At 46.5% G+C, this 26,057-nt stretch overlaps 1 protein-coding gene across 6 annotated transcripts in view; it reads right to left on the bottom strand.

Moving 5' to 3' along the window:
- Positions 1-26,057, bottom strand: part of rreb1a (ras responsive element binding protein 1a) — a 282,712-nt gene that overhangs the window by 133,409 nt on the left and 123,246 nt on the right. For 4 of the 6 annotated variants that reach the window (XM_085989341.1, XM_085989337.1, XM_085989339.1 and 1 more), the window contains exons 2-4: positions 11,549-11,686; positions 9,743-9,951; positions 2,621-2,710 (exon numbers count right to left, since the gene is read on the bottom strand). In XM_085989341.1, coding sequence (XP_085845467.1) covers positions 2,621-2,710; positions 9,743-9,951; positions 11,549-11,686 — 437 coding nt within the window. Of the gene's footprint in view, positions 1-2,620; positions 2,714-9,742; positions 9,952-11,548; positions 11,687-26,057 lie in introns of those variants that run through there. The other 2 variants (XM_085989338.1, XM_085989343.1) reach the window with 2 other exon arrangements.

The raw sequence follows: 26,057 nt of genomic DNA on the forward strand, positions 1-26,057 counted from the left end.
CAATCCACTCGTTCTGTTTGATACACCTTCACCCATCTTCCTATCACACATAATGGCCGTAACCCTCCAGCACAAACCCATGGAGTTCAGGGTCTCTGAATCAGCAGAAACTCGAGTCCCAGTGGGTTTTGGTGGATCCCATTCTTTTATGACAAGTGAAAGAGATCGAGTTCACTTGAAGTCAGTTCTGAAGTAGAAATGACGACCATACCAGAGCCGCTGTTAGTATTGCCGGAGAGTTTCTAAAACCAGTTTGGCAACAGCCAGAGTGAACTATACATCTTACTCTATACTCCTTTAAAAGTCAATAAATTAAATTTGACGAGGGGCCAAATTCAGCGGTATTTTTGCCTCACGGTGTCCATTTCCAGTGTGTGTTCCCACCAATGCACCACAGATTGAAAGATCAGTGGATCAGAAATGGGTCAAATACTGGCCGGCCTGCAATGTTTTTATTTTTATTTTTAAAAAAAGGACAAAATACAAAATGTTATTAATCTTGCATCTGTACGCCCTTCCTGTCTGCAAAACGTGACTTCCTGTTGTCATGTTTGTGTCACACTTTGTGTCAATTTCCCCTCCCCACCCATTATAAACTCCTTTGTGCCCATTTTCTGTGGGGTTTTTCTAAACTCATCACCTTGTGAATCTGCCCACTGGTTCTCGCAAAGCACTCAAAACGCTTTCTGAAATATTTTTTATCCGCCATTTTTTCCTCAGTAACAGAAACTTTTCTATGTGACCCAAATAAGAGTTTAAACTACTTTTTATTTTAAATGACCACATATTTACAATAACATGACATAACATATTTACAATAGCATGGTGGCATAGTGGTTAGCACTGTTGCCTCACAGCGCCAGGGACCCGGGTTCAAATCCGGCCTCGGGTGACTGTCTGTGTGGAGTTTGCACATTCTCCCCGTGTTTGCGTGGGTTTCCTCCGGGTACTCCGGTTTCCTCCCACAGTCCAAAGATGTGCGGGTTAAGTTGATTGGCCATGATAAAAAAATTGGCCCTTAGTGTTAGGGGGGATTAAATACGTGGGGTTACGGGGTTATGGGGATAGGGCTTGGGTGGGATGGCCGTCGGTGTAGGGACTGGGTGCTAGGGTTTGGATGATCAGCCATGATCTCGTTGAATGGCGGAGCAGGCTCGAAGGGCCGAATGGCCTGCTCCTATCTTCTATGTTTCTATTAGTTTTATTAATTGAACTGTCTTCTGGGCCTTTCAAAACTTTCATTAAAGTTCTCAGCCTCTCCCAAAATCCTGGGCTTGGACTTGAACCTGATATTTTTGCCCAGAGCTGTGTCTCTGTGAGCTTAATCTGGATCGTGGCGACTGAGTGATGTGCAGTGTATCCAATTCCCCAGGGTGCACCAGTACAATTCAGTCAGCTATATTTTTTATTTAGCTTCTAGCAGTTTCTGCTCAAAAGTTTTTCAAATTTATTTTGAAGAAAAGCTAGAGGACGACTTTCGAAGAGAAACGGCCGAGGTAAACGATCCCTCTGTAATTACATCCTAGAATGGAATAAAGAAAGTACGGAGGTACGACTTTAAAACGGGGATTAAATTGCGTCTGCAAGCCTAGTCCAATTATCTCATGCCCTCTAACCCTGCTTTACCTGAAGATGACACTCGTTCTCATCTCCCGCCTCCCTGTGCCCAATGCCATGGGAGATTGACTAGTGTCTGCACATAGTATAACTCTTCATTTTATTTAAACTCTTCTTTTGAGCATTCAAGATTTGGGTTACGGAGGAAAGAAATGGCGAATGAAAAGACATTTCAGGAAGCAGTTTGAGAAAATTGTGGGAACCCAATGGCCAGAATGCACAATGTGGCCACCAGGTTGCACACAGTGACGAGTTTCCATTCTGGTTGGGGGCATTTATAATGGAAAATGACACCAAAAAGTGGGGTAGATTTCCAACCCGCTGCGCAGGCGTAGAACTGGTGTTGCAGATCGGCCGCCCATTAGAGAAACCGCCTGCTTTTCATATGAGTTCAAGTCAATAGGAATGAAAATGGGGTGGTTTCTAGAACGGAAGGCCAATTCACAATGCCAGTGGTAACTCGACGCGACAGCAGGAGGCCATGCAGTGCAGGCAGGAAGATTGTTAAAACATGTTAAAGGGGCAATGCCAATAGTGTATGGAGCAGTGTCATTCTTTATGGTACGGTGGTTGGCACTTTTAATTTCAATACAACATAAAGCTGCTGGTGCCAGTGCGGCGTTAATCTAGCCGCTGCTCCCTGGGTGTGGGGTAAGGAAGGAGAAGGCCCATTATTGCCACTGCAGCAAACTGCAACCCCAATAAGAGAATTTAACCAGCACTTTGAACCAAACCGTCACGCACGCTGCCACGTAGTCGGAAAGACTGTGCAGCTGTGGCCTCCTAATTCTTTCACAAAGTTCTGAAAATGCACTTTTAGGAATGCAATGTGCAAAAAAACATTTTCCTTTCATGCCTCGTAACATGGCTTAACTCATTTAAGAACACTTGACTTGTTGCAAAGACTCGCAATGCAGGGTATAACTTTTCACCACATCAAACCCGCAGAGCTGACTATCGACTGGGGCCAGGCCTGAGGATGATGCAATAAACCACAGTGTACCTGGCGAATGTGCATAGTTAACTGGTGCTGTGTTCCGCAGTTCTTCTCACACAGAGGGCAGATAAAGGAAGACTTCTCTTCTTTGGCTTCCTGTAGTTGGTACAAGGTAGATACAAAAATATGAGAGGAGAAAGGTGTGTGAAAACAAGTCATGGCCTACAAAGAGCAGAGTGCAGCATCACAAAGAGGAATGAGTCACAGTCACATGCAGCATCGGGCACATTTTAAACGTGTGTTCCTCATTAGAAGCCAACGATTCTGTAAAGATGCTTCCTGCTACTCCAGGCAGTTTCCACATTGGCTGCAGCAATGCGTCTCTGTCAATGCATTCATGGGGTGGTCAGCAGGGGAAGCAGGAAGACTGGCTCTGGGTTTCCGACCCAGTTGCGAAGAGGTACAGCAATATTTGGGTTGTGGTTAAGATTCAATTTTTTTTTTTTTTTTTTTTTAAATTGGGTCTCTTAACAGTGATGAAAGGAAAAAAAGTTTTCAAAAGTTACACCTTGGGAATTGGCAGTGACGTGAATAAAGGCCATTTAACCTGTGAGGAATGTAGCAATCATGTGCTGTCAAACCAGCAGCAAATGTAAACTGATTCAATCAACACCTTGCCTTTCCCAACAGCAAACAAGAGTTTCTTGAAACAGAATGGGTGCTATAGTATCTTACATCACAGAAGGAGGCCATTTGGCCCATCGTGCCTGTGCCGGCTCTTTGAAAGAGCTCTCCAATTAGTCTCACTCCCCCGCTCTTTCCCCAGAGCAAATTTTTCCTTTTCAAGTATTTATCCCATTCCCTTTTGAAAGTTACTATTGAATCTGCTTCCACCACCCAGTGCAGTCCAAATCACAGAATCTTACAGCACAGAAGGAGACCATTACTAAGATGGGAGGGAAAGTAGTGAGTGAGGAGGACATAAAAAACCTGCAAGGGAACATAGACAGGCTAAGTAGGTGGGCAGAGATTTGGCAGATGGAATACAATACTGGAAAGTGTGAGGTTATGCACTTTGGCAGGAAAAATCGTAGAGCAAGTTATTATCTTAATGGCAAGAAACGGGAAAGTACTGAAGTACAAAGGGATCTGGGGGTCCTGGTGCACGAAACTCAAAAGGTTAGTATGCAGGTGCAGCAAGTGATTAAGAAGGCCAATGGAATGTTGGCTTTCATTGCTAGGGGGATAGAATATAAAAATAGGGAGGTATTGATTCAGTTGTACAAGGTATTGGTGAGACCGCACCTGGAATGCTGCGTACAGTTTTGGTGTCCATACTTAAGAAAAGACATACTTGCTCTCGAGTCAGTACAAAGAAGGTTCACTCGGTTAATCCCGGGGATGAGCATATGAGGAGAGGTTGAGTAGATTGGGACTCTACTCATTGGAGTTCAGAAGAATGAGAGGCGATCTTATTGAAACATATAAGATTGTGAAGGAGTTGGATCCGGTGGATGCGGGGAGGATGTTCCCGATGATGGGTGAAACTAGAACTAGGGGGCATAGTCTTAGAATAAGGGGCTGCTCTTTCAAAACTGAGATGAGGAGGAACTACTTCACTCAGAGGGTGGTAGGTCCATGGAATATGCTGCCCCAAAAAGCTGTAGAAGCTACATCATTACATAAATTTAAAACAGAAATAGACAGTTTCCTAGAAGTAAAGGGAATTAAGGGTTACGGGGAGCGGGCAGGAATTTGGACATGAGTCTAGGTTCGGATCGGACATGGCCCTGTGGGTAGTGGAGTGGGCCCAGGGGCCGTGTAGCCTGATCCTGCTCCTATTTCATGTGTCTAATTCTGTTAGATTCAGGAGATGGTTCTGTGATAGTAGATTGGCGGTTAGGATCAGATCAGCCATGATCTTATTGAATGGCGGAGCAGGCTCGAGGGGCCGATTGGCCTACTCCTGCTCCTATTTCTTATGTTCTTTTGTTATTCAGCCCATCATGCCTGTACTGGCTCTTTGAAAGTTCTATGTAAATGAATATATGTAAATGCGTACACATGTGTATATGTGCATGCTTATCTATAGGGCTGTGTGTGAGTCTTTTCACATCTGTGGTACAGCTACACGATGACCTTTCCCCAATTTCCTCTCGCCACAGAACGTGACGTGCGAGGTACCGTCCACATTTGAATTATTGCGATGCCCCTCCTAGCCAAATAGCCTATGAGCACTCACTGTCCAGGGTCATGTACAAATTATGGCCACTTGGACAAGGTACTGGAGGGCCGAGGCTACAACTGGAGCCGTAACACCATCAGGAGTCAACCCGTCGGGAGCGGGTTTGAAGAAAAATGAAAATGATGGGAGAACATTGGTGGAAGGAAAAAAAATTAGGAAAAGGTGCTCGGAGTGGCCTGGATGCCAATCCAAAAGCATCTCAGCCACGGAGTATCAGATCATCGGTGTCCTTTACTACACTGTCCTTGCAAAATATTATTACTCAGATTACAGAAAATTCTAAACATATTTTGAATTAGAAAGACTCACATTTCTATAGCGCCTTTCATGACCTCAGGACGTCCCAAAGGGCTTTACAGCCAATGAAGTACTTTTTGAAGTGTGGTCACTGTTGTCATGTAGGAAACGCAGCAGCCAGTTTGTGTACAGCAAGCTCCCACAAACAGCAATGTGATAATGACCAGATCATGGGCTAAAAATTGAGTAGTGCCCCAATTGGGGTGCTAACTTCGCCAGGACGCTAAAACTAACGACCCGGAAAAAAGTAGCGTCCTCACGCCAGAAATTGAGTGGTTGCACCCGAAGAAGGAAGCGGGGCGCTACTGGAAGCGCCCCGCATCCCTCTTGGGACGCTGTGAGTCAATATTGCGGCGTTATGTGCCGCAGCGCCACACGCTGTGGCATGTCGCGCCGCGGTATTGCAGGCCTTCCTCCCCTTCTTAAAGGGGAGGGGCCTTGTGCAGCGCGACCTGGGGCCCAGCTGGGCCCCCGGGGATCGGGAGTGCAGGCAAGGAGAGCCCGGCACTCAAAAGAAGTGCTGGGCTCTTGGAGCGCAGCCAGCACTCCACGGGGAGGGGGGGGTGCGTTTCAGGAGGTCTGGGACGGGAGCGCAGGCAGGGGCTGGCAGGCGGCCAGCAACAAAAATGGCCGCCCCGCACCTCGCCTTTAAATTGCACCTCCCCGGCCGCAGGTACGTCCCCCTGACCCCATCGGACATAGCGTCTGGCGGTAAGTCAGGGGGTGGTCCCAAAGATCGTGGCCGGGGCGTGAGTGGGGCGCTGCGCACGCCAATGACGTCATCGCCAGCGGCGCAGCACCGCAGGGCGCTACCGGTTAGCGCCACCACTAACCTCCCGCTGAATTTTGCAGGAGGCGTGGGCAGTGCCACGCCCGGGCGCTAGTTGCTTTGCGTCCCATTAGCGCCCTCTTAAGGCGCAACCTACTGAATTTTCCCCCCCATCTGTTTTAGTGATGTTAATTGAGGGATAAATATTGGCCAGGTTACCCGGGAGAACTCCCCTGCTCCTCTTCGAAATAGTGCCATGGGATCTTTTACATCCACCTGAGAGAGCAGACGGGGCCTCAGTTTAATGTCTCGTTCAAAAGACGGCACCTCCGACAGTGCAGCACTCCCTCAGCACGGCACTGGGGTGTCAGCCTAGATTTTTGTGCTCAAGTCTCTGGAGTGGGACTTGAACCCACAACCTTCTGACTCAGAGGCGAGGGTGCTGCCCACTGAGCCACGGCTGACACAAACTGTAGCGCTATTGGTGGCCGTACCTTCAGTTGCCAAATTTTTCTGGAATTCCCTCCCTAAACCTCTCTTTCCTCCTTTAAGACACTCCTCTTTGATTAAGTGTCACCTGCCCTAACATCTTATGTGGCTTGGTGTCAGGTACGGTCCTGTGAAGCGCCTTGGGATGTTTTACTATGTTAAAGGCGCCATATAAATACAAGTTGTTGTTATACACAGCACAGGGTCACAAGAGTACAGCAGAATACAGGGAAAGGCAAACTAGGAAGGAGATTTTAAATATTAATATATTTCAGGCAGTGTGTACGATGGACAGCAGAGAAACTTTGAATAGTAATGCTAAAGCAGAACTCAGCAATGGAGAGTGGCATTTCTGCTGTTGAAGATCTACTCCAAAAAACACCCTCTCCAAAGCTGATCATTTCCACTGCCAGGTGGAACAGTCGACCAGACGATTGTGGGCTTGGGATTCTGCCAATCCACCGCGAGGTCAGCCAAAATCTGAGCTGCAGTGTGTACCCGGGGCGCGCCAGAACCTCTGCCACATTTTAAAAAATACCTTGATGATCTAGCCCAGGAGAAACGATGGGCATGAAAGTTCCTGCAGCCTGAGCGAGGCTGCTGGGTACGACGGAAGCAAAACAACGTGTGGCATCTTTTTGCCTACAACCCATTGCTACTCTGGTGGGCTTGGTTAGAGTTTATTCCGTGTTTCCAGGGTCCTCCTGGAACCAATATACTAAGTATTGCGTGCCCTGCGACTACAAACGCCTGCACTCTGGGACATTTGCCTTTCAGTTTAACAATATGGTTTGAGCAGGGTTTTTTCCTCTCTCTCTCTCTCTCTCTCTCTCTCTCTCCTGTTTAACCTTGGATTGAAGATCAGAGCTATGGCGCTACACTGCCTGCCCTGCTGAATATTGACTCTGTAGTTTATCATTAACTAGCAGTAATACTGACTCCCATACCAGAACATGGCACATTGCACAGGGCAGGCCAGCCAAACAAGTGGAAGGGCTCCACACTCCACTGCAGGGAAAAGTGCAAATGTTTACCAGCCACAACAGCTGCTACTCGAGGTTTATCGCTCCGCACTTCAGTGCCCCACAGCCAGAGCAGAACTTAAAAAAAACTAAGAGCTTGTTATCTAAAAGCAAACGCTGGGTGTAAAATGCATTTTCAGCATCGTGCTTCTTTTTTTAGAAACCGACAAAGTCTGTATTTCTAAGCACATTTCACCAGGGCTGAAAGGTCCAATACATTTTCACCATATGGCTCATCACACTTATGGCTCCGTCAGCTACTTTCCGTCGTGTCTGGAACTGATTATTTTACAGCTCTTTGCTCAATCAGTCCCCAGCTCAATTATATCAAAGCCCTGATGCTCCACCGACGCTCTGTGTCCGTGGCGCAGCATCTTTGAACACACTGCCTCAGTGCAGTCAGTTCCACTGTTTCCCCCAGATATGTCCCACTGTCTGAATGTTTTGATTGGGATTGTGTGAAGTTTGCTTTTTCTCCTTCTTTTGGACAAGCCATTAAACCGAGGCCCCGTCTGGCCTCGCGGGTGGACGTAAAAGATCCCATGGCCACTATTTCGGAGCAGGGGAGTTCTCACCAGTGTCCTGGGGCCAATATTTGTCCCTCAGTCAACATCACGAAAACAGGTGATCTGGTCATTATCACATTGCTGTCTGTGGGAGCTTGCTGTGTGCAAATTGGCTGCTGCGTTTCCCACATTACAACAGTGACCACACTGCAAACAGTACTTCATTGGCTGTAAAGCACTTTGGGATGTCCTGAGGTTGTGAAAAGCGTTGTAGAAATGCGAGTCTGTCTTTCTTTCTTGAAGGTGTCGACTCATTGTTGGAGTAGGGCTCCTTTGGCCCTCGAACCACTAATCTTCAAGCTTGTGCCGTGGTAAGTGAGTACAGGCAGAGTGTTGGACCACCTGGGAGATGGAAGGGAGGATCCCAGCCGACTCAGATCCCATCATTGCCCTGATGGTCTCACACACACACACTGGGGGCAGTGGCATGAACCCTGGCTGCCTCTTACCCTCCCTAAGCAGAGTACACTGAGGCCGAAGTCAGGGGATGAGGGGCGTGGGGGGTAGCCCAGGAGGCCCAAAGTTTTCTTGGGGGGCCCGTTGAAGTTCTTCCTGGCCTACAAGGAAACTGCAGAAATCTTCCTTTATCGGCCCTCTACTCGGCCTACTTCCTACCCACCGCCTGCTTTCTCTGACGAGTCTTGGGTGGTAAAGGTGCTACATAAACTTTTTGTGCATTAATGTCACACTTGCGAAATGACACGCTCACCAGTCTATTGCAAATTGGAAGAACTGGAGCCAATTGCCTCATCTCACGCTCATTAAGCGAGAGGTGATTTTTTACACCCACACACCAAGACCGAGGGAGAGGGATCCGGCTTTATTGAGGCGAATCACTGAATGGGGAAGAAGTCAATGTGACAGCTCCCTCGCCCACTGGGAGGACAACAGGGAACAGGGCAGTGAGCCAGCGAGCTAGGTCTGGGAAAAAAACGTAGCCTTGCAAGGGGAAACTCGCCAATCAGAAAACAGAAAGATGACCAGGAAACGTTAGCTCACCACTGTGACCTCATTTTATTATTTGTCTTGTTCTTGAGGAACAACAACTGGTGTTTCTCCAGCACCTTTAACGTCGTAAAACGGCCCAAGGCGCTGCACAGGAGCGTTATCAAACACCGAGCCACATAAGGAGATGTTAGGGTAGGTAACCAACAACTAGGTTTTTAAGAAGCATCTTAAAAGTAGGAGAGGTAATTCATGTTGTAATGTAGAAAATGTGGCAGCCAATTTGCGCACAGCAAGCTCCCACAAACAGCAATGTGATAAAGACCAGATCATCTGTTTTTTCAGTAATGTCAATTGAGGGATAAATATTGGCCAGGACACCAGGGATAACTCCCCCGCTCTCCGAAATAGTGCCGTGGGAACTTTTACACTTACCTGAGAGAGCAGACGGGGCCTCGGTTTAACATCTCACTTGAAAGACGGCCCCTCCGACAGTGCGGCACTCCCTCAGTACTGCCCCTCCGACAGTGCAGCGCTCCCTCAGTACTGCCCCTCCGACAGTGCAGCGCTCCCTCAGTACTGCCCCTCCGACGGTGCGGCGCTCCCTCAGCACTGCACTGGAGTGTCAGCCTAGATTTTTGTGCTCAAGTCTCTGGAGTGGGACTTGAACCCACAACCTTCTGACTCAGAGGTGAAGGTGCCGCCCACTGAGCCACAGCTGATGAGGGGGAAGCATATCTATGGTTAATAAATCCCTGGGGTGAATGAAGGGTTAAGGAGGGTCTGTGCACGCGCCAGCGTGGGAACTGTTGGGAACCGCCCAGTTTCCACGCTAGCCTTTCACTCAGTGCTTACCTGCTTGACTTTCCCATTTCGAGCTGAAGAAGCAGACTTCAAGGGGCTTTTGTTGCTCGGAGTGTCGCCTGACTCCCCACTGAGGTTTCCCACGTTCATTACCGTCGACATCATGGACTTTACAGAAGACAAGTCGTCGTTTTCAGGATGGTTTGGCAAAATCACCGCTGTCCCCTTGCTGGTTGTGATCACCTCGGCCTCTCTTTCTGCTGGAGCACAACACACTTTGCTGAAGGATGCCTGCCACACATTTCACTCCAGACTTTAAACGAACAGCAACCGACACATTTGCACGTGTGATACAGTTTGCTACCACGAGCAGTGTGACACATTGGCACGCTAACACGCTGTGCCACGGAGTGGTCGGGTACGGGTTGAGGCTGTAAGTAGGTGGCCACGATTCCCCACATCCCAATCCCAGTCACAGAGAGGGGCAGGTCAAACCCCGGGGTCAAACACACAAACCTCATGGCTGGATCATGAGTGTCACAGACAGAGGCGCGCTGTGTCTTACACACAGGATCTAAATCCAGTCCAGCGTCGGTACTTGGATTTCTGCAACATGCAATGGGGACATTTTTTGTACCATGTTTATTTACACTGTAAAGAAAACCACCCAGTCGTACAATGACAGATTCTGTACTTCCGAATGCGGGTTGTGTCTGGACAGAACATTTCGATCTGTTTCACACCAGGACAATGTGCTGCTCCAGTCTGTCACTGCTGGTGCTCACGGGGTGGGAGCAATGGTGTGGCGATGAATTAAGAGCATTGCACAATAATCATTTTGGCGTAAGTGTGACCTTTCCCACGGTGTATTTGTACCAATATGCTAATTAAGCCCAGTGTCGACACTGCCATTCCGATTTGCAATTAGACCAGTTTTGCAGGTGGTATAGTGCATTTACTGTCGGTGCGTAAGGCTGTTTGTCAATCATATGGGACACTGTACAATAACATCATTGTATATTTGAATGGAAAACTTACTTAAATCATCTTTTAAATGGGCAATGAGAGAGAGCCATTAAAATATTAAATGTATGGTGCGGTACAATGAAGGCAAGTTTAAAATCTATAGAAAAATATTAAAAGGACAAAGGAAACAATCTTTTCCAAATGAGGAACTGCCCTCTGCACTGGTGTTGGCAAATCTAGTCACAAGGATCAAGCGGATAGAGATGCCAGCGGGAAGATTAAAAATGTCACCCAGACCATAGGGAAGAATATTTCCTCGCTACCCTAGTTGTAGCATGTGTTTAGAAAGCTGGGGTTTACATTAATCTTCACCTCAAATGGCATTTTATTCTGTGTTGAGAAAATGACATTTCTCACCATCAAATGTATTTGTACAAGGCCACAAAAAGTGTGGCGAATTCTGACTGGGTGATGGGGAAGAAATGGCCTCAAAACAACACGCTAAAAGTGAGGATGCCTTCAGTTAAATAAACACAAAGATTTTTGAAGTCTCTCTTATATAATAGAGAATATAAAAACAGAAAATGCTGGAAATACTCAGCAGGTCAGGCAGCATCTGTGGAGAGAGAAACAGAGTTAACGTTTCAGGTCGAGGGGTAGGGCCAATATTAATGGATCTCAAACCCAAGAGGATTACAGCAAAATGAACAGCAACCGTCCCCCTACATTGTGCGGCCGCGCATCAATCGCTAGGCTCACAAGCTGCTGCTACTGGAAAAGATACTGTGCAAATCTAAAGGAACTGCGCACGAAAAAAAACGTTGGTCCAACGCACTTTCTTCAGTGACGAGAAAGAAAAAAATTTGCTAACTGTCTAGTGCTACAAATTACCTCCATTTTCCTTATGGGTTTTAGACTCGATATCAACATCGTCTTCCTCCTGATTCCCACTCCCACCAGCTGCCGTCGTCAGTTTAGCTTGAGGTGTCTGCCCCGCGGCAACCTTTTCTTCAGACCCATTGTCCACCACTGTAAAGACAAGATGGAAAGTGCAGAGTAAGTACTGACTGGACAAACAGCAAGAGGAAGGTGATAATAGACATACTATAACTGAAGAAATGTAATGATAAAGAGACGCCGTCGTCTGTTCACAGATTCCTGGAGCAAAACATTCACCAAGCAGCTAAATGGTTGTGACTTCACGTGAAGGAGTGGTGTTCTTGGAATATCGGGATGGAGATCCCAATCTAGCTGCATGTACTGCTTGCAAACATGCTAGTGGCCTTCTCAAAGTGCAAACTGATCTAGTCTCCTACACAGAACACATTTAGGCTCTGCAATTGTTTAACTGCATGACACAAAATGATCTATTTATCAAAAAAGTTTATTTTACTCTCCTCGTGAGGTCTCTGTATCACAGACGGCCCTTTTGCTGAGAGCGCCATAGCATAGCTGAATAGGAAGCTTACCACACGGGTCTTAATATCCATGCCTTTGTTACCTCTAGACTTGACTATTCCAACGCACTCCTGGCTGGCCTCTCACATTCTACCCTACGTAAACTTGAGGTGATCCAAAACTCAGCTGCCCGTGTCCTAACTCGCACCAAGTCCCGTTCACCCATCACCCCTGTGCTCGCTGACCTACATTGGCTCCCGGTTAAGCAACGCCTTGATTTTAAAATTCTCATCCTTATTTTCAAATCCCTCCATGGCCTTGTCCCTTCCTATCTCTGTAATCTTCTCCAGCCCCACAAACCACCCCCACCCCCCCTCCACCCCCGAGATATCTACGCTCCTCTAATTCTGGCCTCTTGAGCATCCCTGATTTTAATCGCTCAACCATTGGTGGCCATGCCTTCTGTTGCCTGGGCTCTAAGCTCTGGAATTCCCTCCCTAAACCTCTCCGCCTCTCTCTCCTCCTTTAAGACGCTCCTTAGAACCTACCTCTTTGACCAAGCTTTTGGTCACCTGCCCTAATATCTCTTTATGTGGCTCGGTGTCAAATTTCATTTGATAAACGCTCCTGTGAAGCGCCTCGGGACGTTTTACTACATTAACAGTGCTGTATAAATACAAGTTGTTGCTGTTGTTGGATTGTTTAAAACAATTACAATAGTATAATTTGACTTGGTATATTGGAGGAAGGCGATTGTACTGACTGTGGGCATCTGTCATTCATCTGCTGTTTACGGGACCTTGCCGTCTGCTATTTGGTCGCTGTGTTTGCCTCCATTACAACAGTTACTGCACTTCAAAATTAATCCATTGGTTGTAAAGCGCTTTGGGACGTCCTGAGGATGTGATAAGGCGCTATGTTAATGCAAGTTCTTTTCTTTCTTCTTCTAATCAAATGTTTTATTGTGGAGTTACTGGAACCAAAATGGTTGAATCCAAGGATCAATTAAGATTGTGCTCGGTATCTGTACCGGAGAATGTCTGAGCCCCTCTGCTGATCTGTGCTATTCAGGGTCGCACTCTGATGAGGACAAAAGGTCCTGAGCATTAAAAAAAAATCACACCCAAACTTTAATACGTGTCTGCTCTGTGTCATTTCCTCAGCGAGTTATTGCAAGTTGTTTCCCTGGAGATATAAACCCTCTTCCCTGCCCAAGTCCGGACACTGAACTCTACTGTTGTGACTGGATTGGAAGCACATCGTGGCCACGTCCACCCATAACTCGAGGGGTGGGTGATGTTACATTCGGAACAAGCTCATACTGTTTCACATGGCTCACGGTCATTCGGAACAGCTGGAGCCTCTGAACGGGAGGCAGAAGGAACAACCTGTCTCAAGCTGGCACCTCCTACATCACTGAACAGAGCATTACTTTTAACCATGAAGGGAATATACTCCGCTCCCTCTAATGGCTCCACGTGACTTGTACTGAGCTGAAGCAACCAAACACAGTCTGGTCCCCCCTACTCTGTGTGACTTCAGGCAAGAGCAAGGGGTGAGGATATTACGATTAGCCTGGGATGGGGGGAAATGAGTCACAGATCCTGGTCCTGATCGCTAAAGGAGTTACCCCAATGGAAAGTGTCACCAGATGAGGACAGCATCAGGCTTGCTGCTTCCTCGCTGCTCCTGTTCTATTTGAATTGCCTGTTAACATCACTGTCAGAGTATTCCAGCGTCCATGGGCCCACTTCCCAGCGTTCAGGACAGGAGAAGGAGAAGGAAGAGGAAAAAGGGGCAAAAACAAAATAGTCGTAGGCTTCAGAAACACTCGTGTCAGTTAGGGGGTAAAAAAGGAAGAAACTGGCAGTTATATAGCGCCCTGCACATTCTCAGGACATCGCAAAGTGCTTTACAAGCGATGAAGTGCTTTTTGAGGTGTTGTCACTGCTTTTGGCCCACCTCTACAACCAGTTAATCTGTTTTTGGTGATGGATAAATGTTGGCCGAGACACCGGGAGAACTACCTCTGCTCCTCATTGAATAGTGCCACGGGATCTTATACGTCCACCTGAATAGGCAGACGGGGGCCTGGGTTTAACGTCTCAACTGAAAGACGGCTACCTCTGACAATGCAGCACTCACTCAGTACTGCACTTGCCCCTGGCTCACCGGGGCTTATGACTACGGGCCAGTTGCCACCTGAGACAACCTATCCTTTGATAGAGGAGAGCCCTGCACTTCTACCAGAAGCCATTAGAGGGTAAAACTTGTTGTGATGGTTTGCTCGTTCTCAGACACGGTAAAAGACTGTCATCTCTCCCTACTCCTGGTGTGAGAAGGTTGTTTGAGGATAGAGCATGAGCTGGGAGTCTGAGGGAACCAAAATAAAATAGTCTAGAACTTACGTGACTGATATTATGCTCAATTTAAAAAACAGACACACCCATTTTCTCCTAAATGAGAGGGGAGGCTGACTCCATTCTCCGGGCCCCGAGCAACACCATGCTAGAACTTGCTGTGAAGAGGCACATAGCAGCATTCAAGGCAGCTTACTCTCCAATTTTCCTCCCTCATCTCAGACCACAGGTTAGACGTCAGCACTCTCTGAGTTGCAGGTTAATGCCACACAGGTCACACCTCACTGCACCACGGTTACTGAAGCTAATCACAGCCCAATCGATAAAGAGATAAATGTGCAAGCTACAATAAGATAGCATTCAGCCTGAACCACTCTAGTTCATAGACAATGCTTTTAGTCTGTACACTCAGCCAGTACCCGAGATCCCACCATAAGAACATAAGAAATAAGAGGAGTCGGCCATTCGGCCCCTCGAGCCTGCTCCACCATTCAATAAGATCACGGCTGATCTTCGACCTCAACTCCACTTTCCCGCCCGATCCCCATATCCCTCGATTCCCTGAGAGTCCAAAAATCTATCGATCTCTGTCTTGAATATACTCAATGACTGAGCATCCACAGCCCTCTGGGGTAGAGAATTCCAAAGATTCACAACCCTCTGAGTGAAGAAATTCCTCCTCATCTCAGTCCTGAATGGCCGACCCCTTATCCTGAGACTGTGCCCCCTGGTTCTAGACTCTCCAGCCAGGGGGAAACAACCTCTCAGCATCTACCCTGTCAATCCCCCTCAGAATCTGATATGTTTCAATGAGATCACCTCTCATTCTTCTAAACTCCAGAGGGTATCGGCCCATTCTACACAATCGTAGCGAGAGTGATTTTACTCCTGGCCGTGGAACGAGGTAACCAGCTGAGGCGGTGCTGGTCACTGTGACTGACGAGGAATCCCGGGAGGTACCAGGAGCCAGCGTCCTGCTGGATTCAATTATCCCATTGCTCCACCTGCACAGTACTGTTTTCCTGAAAAACAAGCAGTGATGTACACCAATAATGCACCTCTGGCAAGTAACTGCTTGCGTATGTTCAGTGTTACAGAAAGTAAAAAAACTAGAGAAACTGTTCCAAAACGAAGCCACCTTCCTTACTGCAGTTACAATTAGTGCCACAAAGTTATTATTACTTAAATCAAACATTGAAAGACTGTTGTTATTTCGATGGAGGGGCAATTGTTCAGTAATCTATTGGAAATTACATCTGATTAAAAACAGGAAGAGTTCACTTTTTACAGTAGTTCAGGTTTAACGGGGCAGTAAGGAAGAGGATGAAATTACATTTTAAGAAAGGGGCCCGCGTGTCGTAAAACTGCTGCAACTGCCTCTGCTTCACAAACTTGTAACAGACTCATTCCAACGTGACCCCACCCTATAATTGGAGCTTGGATGAGGGCTGCCTTTAGTATAGGAGAGTGACGAGAATGCCATTCGCTCACAGACCTCGTCAACGATTCCCAAACTGCCAGTACACAAGACTTGTTTTAACAGGCCCAAACTCCTGCTAAGCCTCCCTGCTGTGAATCCTGAAAACATTTACTAACAAGCTTAAATTCTTTTGTGTGAGTGTGTGGTTCTTACAGAAAGGATGCTTTCAAAGTGAATAAAAAGCACAACAGAAATCTTTTCAAAAGGAGGTCCCTGATAAGATAACTATTGTGAAGATCAATTGTCTTCAAATGTTTGTATCTGTTATCTTCAATACGATTACTATGCATGATCCTATCTATTAACATCTTTAGAGAAAAAAATGGAATTGATCTCATCACGGCTAGACGACATTATATATAAAAACAGACTTACAGTCTTCTAGCCCCGCTTGGAGTGAGGCACATGTAATATTCCGCAGGGCAGTTATCTCACCTTGTTTGAAAAGAATTATTTAGCCAAACTAGTTCATATGATTAAAATGGGATTGCAGTCTTCACACATTAATCTTTCCTGCTTCGATAGGCGAGTGATTAGGGAGATGTACAGTGTGAAACGTGTGCAGGAAAGGGCCGAATCCCGGATAAATCAGCTTCCCAGTCTGGCCTGCTGCTGACCTTGCTAAGCCCCACAGCAGTCATTTTTACAGTCCCGATTCAGATGGACACGGTTAGATTTGTGGGAATTCCCAGAGCCTCCTCCAGCCGTGGGTACATGATAGCAGTGCTGCATCTGCTGCCTGTCATCAGCAGCAACAAGGCCCAGGGCTGACATTTTAACCATCAGGGTTACCAGGCCCGGAACCAGAACTCGAGCCTGAACAGTGACAAGCTTCTGTTTGAATCAGAAGTCTAAATTTGGCTCACTCGCGTTATTTTAAACTCTTAGCCCAGTTTGTTTTGGCGTTATTAGTTCATACCTTAGGAAGAAAGTGTTTGAAATAGTCTGGCCCCTACACTCAGCAAAGTTGAAGAAATGGTCTTCAAAACTCAAGCGGCTGGTGAATGCACAGGAATGTTCCCTGATGCTTGGCATCATGTGGCACTTCCCCACACTACTAATAGCTACTGAGGAGGGCAGTCGGAGTCATCAGGTTCGCTGCTATTTACTGCAAGGTGATACAGAAAGAGAAAAAAAGAAACAGCAATCGTGGAGATTTAAAGGGGTATGACTAAATAAATGACTCCGTCCAACGGTTACGAGTAGATCTCTCGCGGCCATTTTACAATGACAGCAGCATCAAGCCATGTTATATATTATTCTGCTTCTAAAGTAGAGTCGCGTTTAACCTCGCCCGTCCCTTTAATGTCACCTGGTCTAAATAGTATAAGTCGGTGCATCCTGAGGTCAATTACAGTCTGAGCTGTTGTGACACACCTTGAGATAAACGGGAACCTATTAACCAGCTTCTTTTCTCTTCCTGCATATTTTTTTTTTAACGTGCAGTGTCGCTTGCTGGTGTTTCATGCAAAATGTGACATCTGAAGTGTGACAGACTCATCTATATTAAAAATATTGCGCATCGCACACATTTCCTGTTAAAGTTCGCTGCCATTTCATGCATTTCTGTCACGCCTGGTCTGTCACATTTAACTTGTTTATCCTATTTTCTGCATCCTTACCTCGGAGAGCTTCTAGAACCATCTCCAAGGTAGATGACCAATGCTCCCTGTAATTTTTTTTAGGCCGCACGGCCCCTTTAACTGTGCGTTTTTTTTCAATTTTAAATCAGGCTCACCGGCTGTGCGGCCGGGCTGCTTATAGGGAAAGTTGGTGGTGACGTTAATTATCACAGCATCGACCACCTGAGACTAGCTTTTGTGCCCTGGAAGTTGAAAAGGGCTATTCTTAAATTTTTTAATACTTCAAGGGAAACAAATTTGCAGGGCTACGAGGAAAGAGCAAGGGAGTGGGACTAATTAGAGAGCTCGTTCAAAGAGCTGGCACAGGCACGATGGGCCGAATGGCCTCCTCCTGTGCTGCATCATTCCATCATTCTTCTATGGTTCTAGCCCAATCCCCGTCTGCTCCTTGTTACCGACCTGCATCACGAGCTGGCTCCCTCCCCACCCTCACCAGCCTGCAGAGCTGGTCCAATCTCACCCCTCCTACCCAAAACCCACCCACCCCCAAAGAAGAAGCTGAAGAGGAGAGACAGAGACAGAAGCAGAAAAGAGACAAAGATATTCAAAATATAAACAGAACAGAATAGTCAAAGATTATCAAAAAAAGGGACAGGAATACGAGAAAGAGACACAAAGTAAGGGACGCACACAGGGATTCGATCCACAGCCCATAACATGAAGACAAACAAAAATATCTTTCAACACACTCAAGAGCAATGCCATGGGTGGTCCACTAGTGGCATATACTCATTAGCAGACCTCCCGTGGCATTGCTCATGACAAGTCACTTGATTTGCTGGTAATCAGAGCAGGAGTGTTGTACGTCATACATAATATATCGTTCTGCAAAGGTGCAACCGTGTCCCTTAAGGCACAAGGTCTGTTCAGTAAGTAGAGGCTCGGGTTAGTAAGAGTTTCACTGTTTCATCGTGTTGCAAACTGCAATATGCTTCAATAGGCGGCAAGTCAGAAGTGCAGGGTCGAAGCGTCCAGCATTTGAAGATTGTGATATCTGGGGTCTGTACATGCTCGGCATGCGTGTTTTAATATATTAATAGATACGTCTAGTGTGTACACAGACATCACACTTGGTTGCAAATGCAAAACTTTTTTAAAATGCTGGGAGCTTCCGAGATGCAGCCTGAAACTAACCGGCACATTCCAACAAACAACAATTAAACTCCAATTAACCTGAGCCTATATATATTCACAGAACAATTAAACACGTTGGCCTTAATGCAGAGCTTTTTGTCTTTATATATGGCCCACAATGCTTGCTGGCACTCACTCACATGGCCCGTAAAGTTTAAATCCATGTTGCCATTAATTTGCACCTATTTGCTGTTTTATGATTTATCCACTAAAAAAGACTTGCATTTCTATAGCGCCTTTCACAACCTTGGGACATCCCATCCCCACCGACACCTGGGAATCCCTGGCCCAAGACCGCACAAAGTGGAGGAGAAGCATCCGGGAAGGCGCCGAACACCTCGAGTCTCTTCACCGGGAGCAAGCGGAAGCCAAACGCAAACAGCGGAAGGAGCGCACGTCAACCCAAGCACCCCACCCATCCGCCCCTTCAACCACCGTCTGCCCCACCTGTGACAGAGACTGTAGGTCCCGCATTGGACTCATCAGTCACCTGAGAACTCATTTTTAATGTGGGCGCAAGTTATCCTTGGTTCCGAGGGAATGCCTAAGAAGACGAAGAAGACGTCCCAAAGTGCTTCATAGCCAATGAAATCCTTTTGAAGTGTGGTCATTGTTGTAATGTGGGAAACGCGGCAGCCAATTTGCACACAGCAAGCTCCCACAAACAGCAATGTGACAATGGCCAGATAATCTGTTTTAGTGATGTTGGTAATGAGGCAATAGTACAAAGAATAGCTCTTTCCAACCTCCAGGGCCACAACAATTGAGGCAGGACAAACAAACAAGAAATACAAGTTCAGATAGGAGAGAGTTGCTTGGTCCAGAATGCCTGGGCGTGCAAGACATTGTTTAGAAACCCCAGCCTTAAAGGAACACAATTCCAACAGCAGAGTGATTCACTGTGCATTACATGGTGTCGCACTCCTATTCTTATAAAACAACAACCAGGAGCAGCACACAGGAGATCTGGTATATATTGTAAATAAAACAGGCACGCACACATTGGTAGAGAAATATAAATGCATTTACAGAGTTCCCAGACACCCTCAAATTTCCCCCATTTCCTTGGATCCCGAATCAGTCTACTTTTGTCGCAGACCGAAACTGCGTGCGAAGCCAAATGTCCCGCTCGCACACGGGAAACCAACCTCCCAAAGGCAAACCCAGAAATGTGTGCTCACAGGGGGAGGACTGACCTGAATGACATCAGCGGTCTGAATCCAGGAGCCACCTCTTTTAAATTGAATGTTTCTTGTGGCGAAGATTGCAAACCAGGAAACTGCACGAGCGAGATCGATGGGAGTGAATTCAAACCTTGAACGTGCAGGGGGTTTATTCCCTCTCTACATTGCAAACAGCCCTGAATACCTCAAGCAGCCATTCATCACAGGGTAAAGCATGGCTGTGAGACAAGGGCTTAGGCTCAAACGATTGCCAGACAAATAACGTCAAGAAGTCACACAAAGAATAATCAGTACTTGCTACGGATTTCCAAGTAGGGTACTACAGGTGAAAACCTCAGAGACGTTCGCGATCCTGTTGGGTGCAATGATGGAAGGACCGTAGGTTTTCCTTCCTGCTTGGATGGGCTGAAGGACCTTCCTCGTCAGTATTCAGCTTGTGAAGCGTCAACCTGGATACCAAGAGCCAGGAGGCCACCCCATCAAGGAGGTGAGGTCACAACCATGCCTGATCTCAAACTCACTGAGAGGCACTAACTAGTAAGGGGGAGTAGGAGCCCTGGCTGACCTTTGCCCCCTCTCAGCCCGAAGATACTACGGCCAATTTAAGAATTTTAATTGCTACATGGGTTTGAGGTCAACGAACTCATTACGAATCACAATATTGAGCCCAAGCTGCTGTTGGTCCAGAGGGCTCGGTGCAGCAGCCTGGACATTTAACAATTTGTGCATGGTATTTGTGGGAGCCCATTTAGCCTGAAAGTACTCCATTCAGAAAGAAACGCTGTAGCAGACACACACCTGGGCAAGTTATGTTTAGAACACAGGCTGTTAACACGGCCAGTGCAACACCAAAGCCAGATGCCTCAGCTGATAAAGAAAGTGCTGCTTCCCCAATCCTAAAGCAGCAATTGAGAGTCAAGAAATGATTACAAGTTTCAAACAATTGATGTTTTTCTGAGGATCAAACATCACAGTCATCATATATTCTTTAAAATACAGTCAAATACCGATTTAAAAAATATTATTAACGACCACAAAAAGTTAAATACTCGAAGGTTGGGACTGGGTAACAAGGCTGCCATTTAATGAAACATAGAAACATAGAAGATAGGAACAGGAGTAGGCCATTCGGCCCTTTGAGCCTGCTCCGCCATTCAATGAGATCATGGCTGATCATTCAAATTCAGTACCCTGTCCCTGCCTTCTCCCCATATCCCTTAATCCCTTTAGCCTTAAGAAATATATCCAACTCTTTCTTGAATATATTTAATGAACTGGCCTCCACCGCCGTCTGTGGCAGAGAATTCCACAGGTTCACCACTCTCTGGGTGAAGAAATTCCTCCTCATTTCAGTCCTAAATGTCCTACCCCTTATCCTTAGACTATGACCCCTGGTTCTGGACTCCCCGACCATCGGGAACATCCTTCCAGCATCTAGTCTGTCCAGGCCTGACAGAATTTTATAGGTTTCGATGAGGTCCCCTCTCAATCTTCTAAACTCCAGTGAGTATAAGCCCAATCGACACAATCTCTCCTCATACGTTATTCCTGCCATCCCAGGTATCAGCCTGGTGAATCTTCGCTGCACTCCTTCCATGGCAAGAACGTCCTTCCTCAGATAAGGCGACCAAAACTGCACACAATACTCAAGGTGCGGTCTCACCAAGGCCCTGTACAACTGTAGCAAGACATCCTTGTTCCTGTACTCGAATCCTCTTGCTACGAAGGCCAACATACCATTTGCCTTCTTAACCGCCTGCTGCACCTGCATGCTTACCTTCAGCGACTGGTTCACAATAACACCCAGGTCTCTTTGCACTTCCCCTTCTCCCAATCTATTGCCATTCAAATAATAATGTGCCTTCCTGTTTTTGCCACCAAAGTGGATAACCTCACATTTATCCACATTATAGTGCATTTGCCATGTTTCTGCCCAATCACCTAACCTGTCCAAATCGTACTGGAGTTTCATGACATCCTCCTCGCAGCATACCCTCCCACCCAGCTTTGTGTCGTCTGCAAATTTGGAGATATTACATCCAATTCCCTCGTCCAGATCATTAATATATATTGTGAACAGCTGGGGTCCTAGGACCGATCCTTGCGGTACCCCACTAGTCACTGCCTGCCACTCGGAAAACGATCTGTTTATTCCAACTCTTTGCTTTCTGTCCACCAACCAGTTCTCTATCCAAGTCAATACCTTGCCCCCAATCCCATGTGCCTTAATTTTGCACGCTAATCTCTTATGCGGGACCTTATCGAAAGCCTTCTGAAAGTCCAAATACACCACATCCACTGGTTCTCCCTTATCTATTTTACCAGTTACATCCTCAAAAAATGCCAGTAGATTAGTCAAGCATGATTTACCTCTTGTAAATCCATGTTGACTTTGTCCGATCCTGTCACTGCTTTCCAAGTGCTCTGCTATTACATCTTTTATAATGGACTCTAGCATTTTCCCCACTACCGATGTCAGGCTTACCGGTCTATAATTCCCCGCTTTTTCTGTGCCACCTTTTTTGAATAGTGGGGTAACATTAGCTACCCTCCAATCCATGGGTACTGTTCCAGAGTCTATTGAGTTCTGGAAGATGACCAGCAATGCATCTACTATTTGTAGGGCCACTTCCTTAAGTACCCTGGGATGTAGATTATCAGGCCTTGGGGATTTATCGGCCTTCAGTCCCATCAACTTTCCGAACACCATTTCCCTACAAATACTGATTTCTTTCAGTTCCACCCTTTCATCAGACCCTATGTTCCCCGGTATTTCTGGGAGGTTATTTGTGTCCTCCTTTGTGAAGACAGAACCAAAATATGTATTTAGTTGGTCTGCCATTTCTTTGTTCCCCATTATAAATTCCCCCGATTCTGACTGCAAGGGACCTACGCTTGACTTCACCAATCTTTTTCTCTTCACATATCTATAAAAGCTTTTACAGTCAGTTTTTATGTTCCCTGAAAGCTTACTCTCATATTCTATTTTCCCTTTCTTAATTAATCCCTTTGTCCTCCTTTGTTGAATCCTGAACTGCTCCCAATCCTCAGGATTATTGCTTTTTCTGGCCAATTTGTATGTCCTCTCCTTGGATCTTATGCTATCCCTAATTTCTCTTGTTACCCACGGTTGAGTCACCTTTTTTGTTTTATTTTTATGCCAAACTGGGATGAACAACTTCTGTAGTTCATCCATTTGGTCTTTGAATGTTTGCCATTGCCTATCCACCATCACCCCTTTGAGTGCCATTCCCCAATCAATCCTACCCAACTCGCTCCTCAGACCATCGTAGTTTCCTTTATTTAAATTGAGGACCCTAGTCTCTGAGTCAACTACTTCATTCTCCATCTTAATGAAGAATTCGATCATATTATGATCACTCCGACCCAAGGGGCCTCGTACAACAAGATTGCTAATTAATCCTTTCTCGTTACATAATACCCAGTCTAAGATGGCCTGATCTCTGGTTGGTTCCTCGACATATTGGTCCAGGAAACCATCCCATAGATGATTTCTTATCCCCTCAATGGTGAAGTTCATGCAACTTGCAGATGCTATCTGGATCCAGAGATTAAACTATTGAGACTCACTCGGCAACATTCTAATATGATAGTGTCAGATGAAGAGGGCGGGAGGAGGTTCATGAGGAGCATAAACGGCAGCATGGACCAGTTGGGCCGAATGGCCTGTTTCTGTGCAGTGGACTCGATGTAAAGTGTTAATAAAATGAAGACTAAAAATGAGAGCTGAAATGGTGCTGAGGAAAAGGTGTCGGAGGTTATGATGATCTCAGCAGTGCAGGATAACGGTATCACATGACTCGCAGGAGGGTACAATAAGGGAATACAGAAACTGCTGACATTGCACAGGAGATTGGTTAGTGTCTGGAAGAGAAAGATAGCCTAACATCGTGGGCAAAACCCTTCAGTAGGACCGTTCTGCTCAGCACCATCTGATACGTGAGCCTGCCTTATTTCCTCAGCTGTTAACGGGCTTTGTGCAGCTCCTGTACTTTTTGTCCTTATTTCAACTTGCGCGGGTTTTTATTTTTCTACCTATAACTTATAGACCAATTTTGTCTCGCCCAACTGGCCATTATACATTTGTGAGCCTTGACCATAATTATCGTAAGGGTCTTTGACAACAGGAGGCATGGCCGCCAAGCCCCTCTTGTCCTACTTCGTGTCTGCACACATTTCCAATAGTTGTGACCTTCAACCTGTTGAGGAAGGCGTTTCTTTGACATGTTTGCGAGGGAGCAGAAACAGGAGATGTGCTGTCACTCACATTCAACACATCTTCTTCAATGGCCACACAATAAAAGGGAGCCAGTGCTCCAGGAGCCAGAATCGCTCCACTCAAAGGTTCGCTGATTGTTGGTCAATGATTAAAAAGAACTTTCACAAACATTCCAGGCCAAACTACACAACCAGGTTCCAGCGCAAAGGTCCATTCACCACGGCTAGAATCCTTAAAAGGAGCAGGAAAGCTGAGGGAGAGTAATTCAATGGAAAGTGGCTCCCCACCCACCCCCTTCCCAATCTGTATAATCAACGACACAAAGCTGGGTGGGTGTGTGTGCTGTCAGGAGGATGCAGAGAAACTCCAGGATGATTTGGACAGGTTGGGTAATTGGGCAGATGCATGGCAGATGCAATATAACGTGGATAAATGTGAGGTTATCCACTTTGGTGCAAAAACAGGAAGGCAGATTATTATCTGAACGACAATAGATTGGGAGAAGGGGAAGTGCAACGAGACCTGGGTGTCCTTGTGCACCAGTCGCTGAAGGTAAGCATGCAGGTGCAGCAGGCGGTTAAGAAGGCAAATGGTATGTTGGCCTTCATAGCAAGAGAATTCGAGTACAGGAGCAAGGATGTCTTGCTGCAGTTGTACAGGACCTTGGTGAGACCGCACCTTAAGTATTGTGTGCAGTTTTGGTCGCCTTATCTGATGAAGGATGTTTTTGCCACGGAGGGAGTGCAGCGAAGATTCACCAGACTGATACCTGGGATGGCAGGAATGACGTATGAGGAGAGATTGGGTCGATTGGGCTTATATTCGCTGGAGTTTAGAAGAATGAGAGGGGATCTCATTGAAACTTATAAAATTCTAACAGGACTAGACAGACTAGATGCAGGAAGGGTGTTCCCGATGGCAGGGGAATCCAGGACCAAGGATCACAGTCTAAAGATAGGGGTAAGCCATTTAGGACAGAGATGAGGAGGAATTTCTTCACCCAGAGAGTGGTGAACCTGTGGAATTCTCTGCCAAAGAAAGCAGTTGAGGCCAATTCATCAAATATATTCAAGAAGGAGTTGGATATATTTCTTACAGCTAAAGGGATCAAGGGGTATGGGGAGAAAGCAGGGACCGGGTACTGAATTTGGATGATCAGCCATGATCTCATTAAATGGCGGAGCAGGCGCGAGGGGCCGAATGGCCTACTCCTGCTCCTATCTTCTATGTTTCTATGTTTCATACGGAATCTGGAGCAGTGCATTGTAGCGATGGTTCAATTTAATGATCCATTTCCCTTCCCATGCAGGCAAGCCATTCTGGGTATCCTCTCCCATTCGGAGTCACTCTGATGATAAAGATCACAGGGCAGCCGTGTACACACCTCCATGCACTTATCTACATTACAACAGTGACTACACTTCAAAACTACTTCATTGGCTGGAAAGCGCTTTAGGACGTCCCGAGGCCATGAAAGGCACTATATAAATGCGTCTTTTTTTATACCTGGAAGTCATTGCTTCAAACCTGCCTGGTAACAATGGCCCAGATTCTGCTGTGGCAGGGCATCGAACTGCAGAGAGTCATAACGGCACAGAAGGAGGCCATTCAGTCCATGCTGGCTCTCTGCAGAGCAATTGAGTCAGTCCCATTCTCCCGCTCTATCCCCGTAGCCCTGCAAGTTTATTTCCCTCCAGTGCCTATCCAGTCTCCCCTTGAAAACATTGAGTGTCTCCGCTTCCACCACTTCCATCGGCAGCGAGTTCCAGGTCCTCACCACTCGCTGCATAAAAACGTTTTTCCTCACATCCCCCCTGTATCTCTTGCCCAAACCTTAAATCTGTGTCCCCTAGTCCTTGTACCATCAACTAGTGGGAACAGCCTTTCCCCGTCTAGCCTATCCAAACCCATCATAATCTTGTACACCTCTATCAAATCACCCCTCAACCTCTTTCCCTCTA

The sequence above is a fragment of the Somniosus microcephalus genome, chromosome 5 (assembly GCF_052327205.1).
Source record: "Somniosus microcephalus isolate GS21.2 chromosome 5, FLI_Smic_1.0, whole genome shotgun sequence".
Taxonomy (NCBI): domain Eukaryota; kingdom Metazoa; phylum Chordata; class Chondrichthyes; order Squaliformes; family Somniosidae; genus Somniosus; species Somniosus microcephalus.